This window comes from Rhamphochromis sp. 'chilingali' (assembly GCF_963969265.1).
Source record: "Rhamphochromis sp. 'chilingali' genome assembly, chromosome: 11".
Taxonomy (NCBI): Eukaryota; Metazoa; Chordata; class Actinopteri; order Cichliformes; family Cichlidae; genus Rhamphochromis; species Rhamphochromis sp. 'chilingali'.
In genome coordinates this window covers 6,752,253-6,763,052 of record NC_137938.1, presented here as the reverse complement: position 1 = coordinate 6,763,052, position 10,800 = coordinate 6,752,253, and the positions used below count along the sequence as shown (strand labels likewise).

Here is a 10,800-nt window from a genome sequence, read left to right as displayed (position 1 = left end):
CTTTACCCTACCGCCTACTGGTGTTGGCCAGAGGGGCCGATGGCGCGATATGGCAGCCTCGCTTCTGTCAGTCTGCCCCAGGGCAGCTGTGGCTACAACCGTAGCTTGCCTCCACCAGTGTGTGAATGTGAGAGTGAATGAATAGTGGCATTGTAAAGCGCTTTGGGTGCCTTGAAAAGCGCTATATAAATCCAATCCATTATTATTATTATTATTATATTGTAAGGACCCTACAATAATACACACAGAGAAAACCTAACAATCACATCAGCCCCTATGAGCAAACACTTTGGTGACAGTGGGAAGGAAAAACTCCCTTTTAACAGGAAGAAACCTCCAGCAGAACCAGGCTCAGGGAGGGGCGGGGCCATCTGCTGCGACCGGTTGGGGTGAGAGAAGGAAGACGGGACAAAAGACATGCTGTAGAAGAGAGACAGAGGTTAATAACAAGTGTGATTCAGCAGAGAGCTCTATTAACAGATGTTGAGTGAGAAAGGTGACTGAAGAAGAAATACTCAGTGCATCATGGGAATCCCCCAGCAGCTCACACCTATTGCAGCATAACTAAGGGAGGATACAGGGTCACCTGATCCAGCCCTAACTATATGCTTTAGCAAAAAGGAAAGTTTTAAGCCTAATCTTGAAAGTAGAGATAGTGTCTGTCTCCCGAATCCAAACTGGAAGCTGGTTCCACAGAAGAGGGGCCTGAAAACTGAAGGCTCTCCCTCCCATTCTACTAAATGGTAAATGGTAAATGGCCTGTATTTGTATAGCGCTTTTCTAGTCCCTAAGGACCCCAAAGCGCTTTACACAACCTGTCATCCACCCATTCACACACACATTCACACACTGGTGATGGCAAGCTACAATGTAGCCACAGCCACCCTGGGGCGCACTGACAGAGGCGAGGCGCCACCGGGCCCTCTAACCACCACCAGTAGGCAACGGGTGAAGTGTCTTGCCCAAGGACACAACGACCGAGACTCAATACTCAAGTAAGCCTGCAGTGCGAGAGCGAAGTGCTCTAATAGGGTGATATGGTACTACAAGGTCATTAAGGTAAGATGGGGCCTGATTATTTAAGACCTTGTATGTGAGGAGCAAGATTTTGAATTCAATTCTGGATTTAACAAGAAGCCAATGAAGGGAAGCCAATATAGGAGAAATATGCTCTCTCTTTCTAGTCCCTGTCAGGACTCTTGCTGCAGCATTTTGAAATAACTGAAGGTTTTTCAGGGAGTTTTTAGGACATCCTGATAATAATTAATTACAGTAGTCCAGCCTGGAAGTAATAAATGCATGAACTAGTTTTCTGCATCACTCTGAGACAGGATATTTCATATATATATTATAGTGCTGACTCTTGAAAGGTCATTCACACAGTCAATGAGCACAGGGTGGAATGCATGAGGTAAAATTCTAGTGACAAACTATTTTATAAGTATTTAAGTATATAAGTATAGGTGGGAGCAGAAATTGCACAACAAATGTTATAAACAGGGCAGCACGGTGGCACGGTGGTTAGCACTGTTGCCGCACAGCAAGAAGGTCCTGAGTTCAATTCCAACATCAGGCCGGGGTCTTTCTGTGTGGAGTTTGCATGTTCTCCCCGTGTTTGCGTGGGTTCTCTCCAGGTACTCCGGCTTCCTCCCACCGTCCAAAGACATGCAGCTTGTGGGGATAGGTTAATTGGATAATCCAAATTGTCACTAGGTGTGAATGTGCGAATGAATGTGAGTGCGAATGGTTGTCTGTCCCTGTGTGTTGGCCCTGCGACAGACTGGCGACCTGTCCAGGGTGTACCCCGCCTCTCGCCCTATGACAGCTGGGATAGGCTCCAGCGCCCCCCGCGACCCTGAAAAAGGACAAGCGGAAGCGAATGGATGGATGGATGTTATAAACAGAAATAAAGAAAATACAAATACAACTGACAGATGAGTGAACACAAACATTCGGATCGTATGCAGTAATCGAGAACAAGAACAACTTCAAAAGCAAACACACTGATCAAGAGAACTATTTTCTCGATTCCTTAAAGTGAATAGAAAAAAAGGAGGAAAACCCAAGATGCAAAAAACATTGCACCTGAAAATTACACCATACATGACCCAAAACAAAAGCTCATACAGGAAGCAATAGAAATGAAACAGCCTGAAACAATAAAAAGTTTTAAAGAGCAAATTGGCCAAACTCCAGTTGGCCTGTGCTTGATACCAACTGTGGGCTTTCCCACTCTGCATCAGTCACAAAGAGGCTGAATGCTTTTGAGTTTATAAGAAGTTTAAATTCACATAAAGGAACTTTCAATTTCATCTCTCGTTATTTTAATCTCAATGGAATGCAAAGCTAAAAATCTGGATCTTACGATAGCAGCATATCCATTTACACATTTTATCACCTCTGCTTGTATCTAAGATCACAGTCTTTGCTCTGAGGACGGAGTCTCCCTAACAATAACACGCAGAAATCCATTTTGCCTTACAGCAGCATTAAGCCTTGTTACAGGTTAATCAGCTGTGGTTGGTTACACTTCACAGAGTTAAAGACGATCACTCAGAGACACAAAGTATTACCCTTGCTCCATTTCACCGACTTTCATGGGATTGAGCTGTTTGTGTTCTCTATGGTCTTGCTGACAGAAAAGTGGACAAAAGAAAATGAGTGCGTACCTGCAAGAATAATTTAGCTTATATCTGACTACAAGCACAGCTTCAAGTCCAAAGAGTTCCAACAAATGTGACCCGAACTGCAACTTTGTACTGCACCCACATTCTGTCAATAACATTAAAACATTCGCTGACCTTTGCTGAGAAAAGATGGAAAGTGGTGAAAAATCATTGACTTTTTGACAGCTTGGACAGCTTTTTCTCTCCTGACCTGTGCTTCACCTCATGCTTCCCAGAGGCATCTTGACACTCGGGTCATGTTTGGCCACTGGCTCACACCTGAGGAACACAGATTGTCTTTGCACTAAAATGATTGGAGGACTCGTTCTGCCCCCCCGCTTCTTAGTCCCTGTGGGAGAACAAACAGGTGTTTATACGAGGGGCCGTGGACTGCATAAGCAGCTGTTCATTAGTCTGGACAGCAGAGGTCACTGCAGCTCACGCACGCAACACGTTTCCATTTCCATGCAGATCTGATTCATAATGAAGGAGGCCGGCTGGTGCATGACATTTGCATCTGCCCACCATTTCTGGATGCTGACAGCAGAGAGAATACTCAGACCTCACTGATTTCTCTGTGTGAGGTGTGAATGTGGACAGTAACCGACTGAGCAGACCGGACGTTTTCCCACCTGTTGTCCTGCCTGGGGATTTTATCTCTGGGGAGCATCTACTGAAATCTTAGCAAGTGCACGCCCCTTCTATGGTTTTAACTTCTGCTGAATTCAGGATGTACTTTAGAGCCTGTATTTTCAGTATAGGCAGGACCTGTTTCCTTTTACTTCTCTACATTTCAGTTTAATGTTTAAAACCAGCAGACTGAGTTAAATGATCCTAAAATCTGTAGAAGTGATGGAAACACCAAGTTGGGTGGTCTGTCACACTGACTGTCTAAACGAGAGAAGAATCGCTCTGAGAACACATCCTCCACCAAGTCAGCTCACTCTCTGAGCAGTAGTTATTTTTAATGGAACAGTATTATATTTTTAATATATACATTTTGTGTGTTTTTTTTTAATTTACTTTAAGAAGTTTGCACTTCAGTAAAAATCAGATAAGAGTAGCATGGGAGAGGTCTACTCTGATCACACAAATATGTATGATTTTCAAATAACTGGATATGAATCATTTGACCTTTTTACATAACAGTCAAAATCCACAGAAAAAACTGTTTGGCAAGTTTGCAGCTCAACACAAAACTGCGTTTTTCTTACAAATGTCACAGTTTAATAAACAAATAAATAGGCTTTCCAGCCCAGTGGTATGACATTTATTGTTACAATAATCGATCAAACACTCATTTCCTTACTTTTTGTTTTTTGCTTATTGCAGATTTTATCATACGGTATTTTTTATAACTATCTAAGAAGCTCATGCTTTTTCTCCTGACACACTTTCTTTAAAAAATAAAACATATTTTGCGGTCAACTTGAAAGAAAGGCAGATGTGAAATAAGGTCAGAGGTCAAATGTGACATGATATTTGGACAAAAACTATCATTTGATATTTAGAATCCACGTATATAATTCCCTATAAGCCCCCTTATCCAGTTCAGGTTGACAGGGGTGCTGGATGTACAGTAGACCCTGGACAGGTCAATACGCTGTCACAGGGCCAATTTAGAATCATCAGTTAACCGCACTAACTGGACGTCTCTGGACAGAGAGAACCCACAGACACAGGGAGAACATACTAACTCCACACAGAGCATTTTGAGCCCATGACCTCTCGCTGTGAGGCAACAGTGCTAACCACTGCACCACCACGCTGCTGTATATGCATGTTTGCTGTCAATACAAAAACAGCTGTAAGAAAAATTATTTTAAATTGCTCTATTAAACATTATTATCACCTTGACCTTGAGCTCAATCTGTTGACCTTGAAGGAGAGGTCAGAGTTCAAATGTGACATCACCATGACGGACCGTGACAGCATCCACATCACTGCAGCTGCAGCACCAATCTGTCTGTCGATCTCCTGCTCCCTTCTCTCCTCACTCTTGAACAAGAGCCAGAGATCCTTAAACTTCTCCGCTCTTTCTGGCTGAGGACCATTGTGTCGTGATATTTTAAATCTCTGTATGGTACTTCCTATTTGCTGACAATACAAACAACACTTGAAGAATCATAGTTTGAGGTTTGTTTTTTGCAAGCTTTTGACCAACAAGTTGCTGACCTTGAAGAGCCTGGATGTATGGCACGGTTTAACGGATTGTTAACACAGTCCCCCCTCTGTAACACTACAAAGTTTTATCAGAATTCATTCAAAACTTTTGAGCTACAGAGATCCCTGGCAGCTGCAATAATGGATGATTTTTTGGTACATTAAGCGTTTTTATATTTCCTTCCTATTTTTGATTAAAGTTTGTTAGCACTAATGTTTAATCAAAAACAAGAAGGAAATGTAAAAACGCTTAAAGTGCCAAAAAAAATCATCCGTTATTGGAAGTGCGAGGGAGGTTCTGTTTTTGGTGTGGTTGCATGTTTGTCTGTTAGCACTTATTTATTCCTGCTTACATTATCTGTTACATCCACTCATTCTCTTCTGCAGGGTCCTGGCTATACAACATGCCTCATTCACACAAGCACTTCTACCTATCACGGGACATTTTATGTTTAATCTCTTCTGCAATCTCTGTAAAACCTGAAAAGGCAGATGACACCTCACACGATTATCAAAATGCAGCAAAAGAGAAAAAAAAAATCTAACACTGATTAACATTTGCTCAGAAGGATAATAGCCAGGAAACCTGAGTGCGAGTAAGACATGGAGTCAGTTTAGGTACAGAGACATCCCATCATCTTACCTCTAATCCATTAATGGAACATGCCAGAACTGGAAATCACTGCAGAAGCAACTATTTATGTCCACATCCACGCTCGGGTTATATACAAAGACTAATTAACACTAATTAACCTGTTTAGACTGTGAGGGAAAGCTGAAGCACAGAGAACACACTGTCACATTACATAAAACACAAACTTCAAGTTTCAAACATCATTTGGTTAGCACTTGACTTTTATTCTGTTGTTTACAGTGGACATCTGTGTGAATTCCTGACAAAACCAATGTGTCGTTGTGCAAAAGTCATGAAGACCCTCTTGCTGTTCATGTGTGACACTGTGTGTGCAGCTCATACATGCTTTATGCACTGCACATTTACTCACTACTGCCCTAACAGTGACACGAACACTGAAACGCTGTCACACATTAGCTTTGGCTATCAAATGAAAATACATTAGAAAACTTTTATTTATCTCTCATTAGAAAAGACAGCAGGTGACACTCTGAGCCTTGAGAAAGGCTTTAATGGACTAGTACACACAGATGAGCTTCAAGTTTTATTCCCTAACAGCTACAATGATTAGCACTGCTCTCTCCAGGTGCTGTTATTACACGGACACATTGTTCATATCTCTGAAGCCCAGACCTCCCCCCACCCCTTTCTGTATTGATGGGTGTGACAAGAGAAACAAGAACAGTGCTCCTCTTTAAACAGCCAACAGAGTGAGTACAGATTACTTGAGTGTGTGCAAATCCAGTCTGAGATGACAGTGTCAGAAGGTAGCATTGCCAGCAGTCCACTAAGCTACTGTCTAGTGCAGGGAGGCAGAGTTCAGACAGAAAGGGACTCGACTGGACACTTAAACAGAAAACATGACTGAGAGGTGTGAGGAGGGTTTCAGGACAGGGATAGTGCAGCATCTCTCTCCTCCTTCCAGTCTCAGAGGTACCATCTGCCATTTGATTCCCACATTACTCAGTACATCATGTTGAGATCACAACATGACCATATTTTCAGAGACACCACCTGTAGACATGATTCTCTAATCGTTTTTCTTTCGAAAGAAGGCTTTTCCCTCAGAGACTCTGTCTTTGGTCTCCTGTAGTTTCTCAGAGAACTTGTCTTTCGTCTCTTCCATTTTCTCATTGAAGCGTTCTTTTGTCTCCTCAATTTTCTCTGAAAATCTCTCCTTTGTCTCCTCCATCTTTTCTGTCAGTTTCTCCTTCGTCTCCTCCATTTTGTCCTGGAAGTACTCTTTAACTGGTGGCGGTGTGGATAAGTAGCCGTGCTTGCGGAGATACTGAATGGACAGTGACGTGCCGCCCAGAGTCACCGTGTATCTAGCAGGGGTTGCGATCTGTAGGAGAGAAAAAAAAACCATCAGTGAGTTTAAATACACCGTATGTGCTTTTCATATGTACGAGACAGAACAGCTCCAAACAAAGGATCCAGGTTCAGTGGTTGTGACTGGTGTGGGAGTGGGATAATGACACGCTTGTTTAAAACCTTTGTTCCCAGTACCATTACTGGGCGAATTAGCGCCATGATAACTAGCTCACATAAAGAAAGTAGTCTGACCCTGTAAATAAGTAATGAACACAAGTGGAGCGCTACATGAGTTAAATGCGATCATAACATGCGATTTAAAAGTGGAGCGAGAGTTTGTAGTTCAGAGATCTGGTGGAAGTGCATTCCAAAGTCTTGGGGCAGAACAACTAAAGGCTCTGAGTCGGGTGAGCAGGTGGCACAAACAGAAGGGAAGCTGAAGAAGAGCGGAGTGTACGACAGGGTTAGTACGTATGGAGAAGATCAGATAAATAAGGGGGAGCAAGGTTATAAAGTGCTTTGAAAGTAAGAAGCAGGTATGCCGCAGGGAGTCAATTTAAACGTAGTCTGGAATTAATTTACCTTGTACATGGCATATGCAGTCAGCGCATACCCACTCGATGAGTCTCTTAAAAGGCCAACTAGTGACTCTGGTAGACCAATCATCTCCAGGAATGGCACTACATTCACACCCCTGAGGAAGCAAAAAAAGCCCATATTTTCATATCAATGTTTTTTGTTTGTTACAAAACTTAACGCTGACCTATGAAACATTCGATCATTAAAACAGTGGCTCCACATAACAGAAAACTCAACATTGTACCAGTGTGGAACTTTATCTCTAGGCACTTTGTTACTGCCCAGCCTGTGACAGGTGCAGTCTGAGGCCTGAGCTTTGAGCTCACAGGATTTCTCACAATGCACTGACCTCATTATTTAAAACTCAAAGCACCTCCCACTGCAACAGTAGCTGAGTCAACAACAAAAGCATAATAATCTCTTGATGATATGGCACATCAGAATTAGATTTAACATTTAGTCCTTCATAAACATCAAAATAAAGTATTTTAAGCAGAGCACCACTCACTTCATAGCAGCGTAATAGAAGGTTCCAAACCAAACAGAGGAAGTCACCAGATGCACAGGGATCATCACCTTCCCATACTGTTTAAAGGTCCTTTTGAACCTCTGGAACAGGCCGATGGACTTGTCCTGAAGAGGGTCCACCTCTGCAGGATCAGGTGCTGCTTTCTCTCCCGGGTTGTCCTGTGTCTGAGGCGTCGTGGTGTCAGACTGCGGCTCCCCCTGTGCCGGCTGGTGCTTTGGTTGGTGTGCTGCTGTGCTGACGGCCGAAGTGGAGAGCCAACGCTGGCCAACAGGTGGCGACTGACGGAGGGCGCGCCAACAAAATGCTACTGGGGTCTCGGGGACGGCGATGCCCAGCAGCAGTGGGCGCACCGCCGCCACCCGTCGGAGTGTCCCATGAGTAAGGATGCGCTGCATGATCATCCTCCTCCTCTCTTCGCCCTCCTCCTTTCAGCTGTGATGTTCAACCACAGACTGCAGGATCAGACAGAGAAAGGCACTTTAAATTGTAATCTAATTAACCTAATAATCATTTAATCTATGAAATGCTCATCCACAGTTGCCAATTTAAACTGCTTATTTGGGTCCATCAAGGACTCAAAACCTAAAGATTCAACAACAAGAAGAGAAACAAAAACCCAACACCCTTCTTTCTAAACACATGCCTAAAAATATTCCTTCAGCGAAAGACTGATAAATTATCAAAGTATTTACTTGTAAAGTGACTAATTTCAGCTCCATTTTCAGTCTGAAATGCACTGAAACGTGCTGGGCACTCTGGGTTATCTATGCTGTGTACTAAACAGCCCTGATCTATGTCCCTTCATGCACTAGCTGTAATGTTATCTTCCCCAAGGATGCCACAGATTAAAGGTCCCGAACAAACCCTGCTTAATGACAGCAGAACCATAAACTCAGCACCTAAAGTGAAACTGGTGAGTGAGCGCTGCATGCAGGGAGTTCTTCCTAAAGATATTAATTTATGTTTCTTATGTGGAGCTGCAGAAACTGAGCTAAGTGACTGCTGTATGACAGCACATTTTAGCTGACCTACCTACAGTTAGCCAAACCCAAGCTATGTGAAAGTACTGCAATTAGACGGGAAGTCACAACAACGGTCCTCAAAATAAAAGCACCCAAGTAGACCGTACGACGGCGGACATTCCTCGTGACTTATTTTACAAGCTGCACCCGGAAATGTTGAGTCACAGTAATGGAAGATTTTCACAGGGGTCTATTTTAGGGTGGCTGACATTGGACAGTTGTGTCCTGAGGACAAACAGGGCGCAGCTTTTAGTTCCCATATAACTACGTGGGTCTTTAGCGGGTGGCGAAGCAAAGAGGCTTCACTCATTAAAGCAGACAGCTAGTCTAGCTTAGACACTGACCGACAGCCGTGTGCTAAAGCCAAACTCTGAACAGCTGCCAACTTCGGCTTCTGACGGTTAACGTTAGCCTGTTAGCTAGTTGCTCTGCTAACTCACGCAAGCAATAACTAACCAGTACGTGAATAAACAATACTAAAGGAGTGGACAGAAAGCTGACTGCACTTACTAGAATTTAGGTGTTGCACTCCTCAAACCGGAGGGCCATGCGAGCTATGTGTCGCTCAAGAACCACATTTATCGTTTCAGCCGCTCTGATTGCGTGGTGGAGAGCAGCGTGTAACCCTAAGTGCGCAAAGACCGATGGGAAATGAAGTTCTCCCGACTGCGACGGTCCAAAGATATGCTAAAAATACATTTCCCAGCGTTGATAGCGGTGGATTTTTTTTTTCTTGATCATGAAGTTGGCCAGTGGTTTGTTTTTTCCTCACTGTAAACAGAGTGTGGCCTTCAAACACGGACACATTGGGCTTTGTTTATCCATTAATGTCAAACAAAAAGTTCTTGTTTACGTCTGCTTGTTTAATTAAATTATAGGTTTAACCCAGAACAAACAAAGACTTCATGTAGTCTGCAGTTATTAGCCTTATTGCCATATATGAAACACATTAATATTATAAGTTATTTTACTAGTTATTTTGTCAACGTTGCTGTTGTAATTAAATGTGCTATATAAACATATAAACGACAAACATTAATATGACTAATCTCGGTAGATTTTTAACTTATGAAAAACAAAAACAAAAAACAAAATACAAAGACCCCGCCTAAACGCAGACAAGCCTTTCTTGGCGTAAAAATGTTTTATTACATATTAACATAAAGAAACGTGACCTTTAGCGCATCGGCGTTCTGTAATACACGACTGTCACCAACAGAGGGCGGGCGGCTCACATGAAAGGAGCCAGTGTGTTTGTAATGCACAGCCAAAAGTAGCAGTATACAGAGAGTACATGTTAATTAGACATTTTTTGTTATGTTTTGTATATTTTGTTGTTTCTAATAAATGTAATTATGCTTTGGGTCACTTGGCTTGCCTTTAGTTATTTCCCGTTTTGTTATTTCCCGTATTTACTTGTGGTCAATAATTAGCTGACTATATCTGCTTATTAGGATTCAGTCTCCTTATACTCAGCAGAATGCAGATACCCACTGATAAAGGGATGAAGAAGGGTCTCCCTGCAAATCTGCAGGAGGAATCTGTGATTGAGGCATAAGCACACCTGGAACTGAGCTAATCCAGTTTGAGGACAAATCACATTAATCCAGTGTTCCACAGAAGAATTTCATCTGTGGTGTTTGATATGTGACGAACAGCTCACAGAGCAGAGGAATCAGTCATACATACCACGACTGCTGGGATACCATGGTTCCTGAACTCCATGTTCTCTTATGTAAATATATTATTTTAAATATGCTGTAATAAATCCTTTTATGTCAGTCACTGGAAATATTGATACATGTTTGTGAAATAGCAGAAACAGCAGAAGTCAGTTCTCATTCACATAGCTCTAAAAACTGAGATGATTTTTTAGCCTAAAGCTCTAAAGCT

The 10,800-nt window shown here is 42.6% G+C and overlaps 1 protein-coding gene across 1 annotated transcript; it reads right to left on the bottom strand.

Moving 5' to 3' along the window:
* Positions 1–5,666: 5,666 nt before the first annotated feature.
* On the bottom strand, positions 5,667–9,549 carry fam210ab (family with sequence similarity 210 member Ab). The gene is made up of 4 exons (XM_080895897.1): positions 9,418–9,549; positions 7,865–8,337; positions 7,360–7,471; positions 5,667–6,808 (listed from the first exon to the last, which is right to left on the bottom strand). Exons 2-4 carry the CDS (start codon positions 8,284–8,286, stop codon positions 6,494–6,496), a joined length of 849 nt encoding a protein of 282 aa, XP_080752023.1. The 5' UTR covers positions 8,287–8,337; positions 9,418–9,549; the 3' UTR covers positions 5,667–6,493.
* Positions 9,550–10,800: the final 1,251 nt, after the last annotated feature.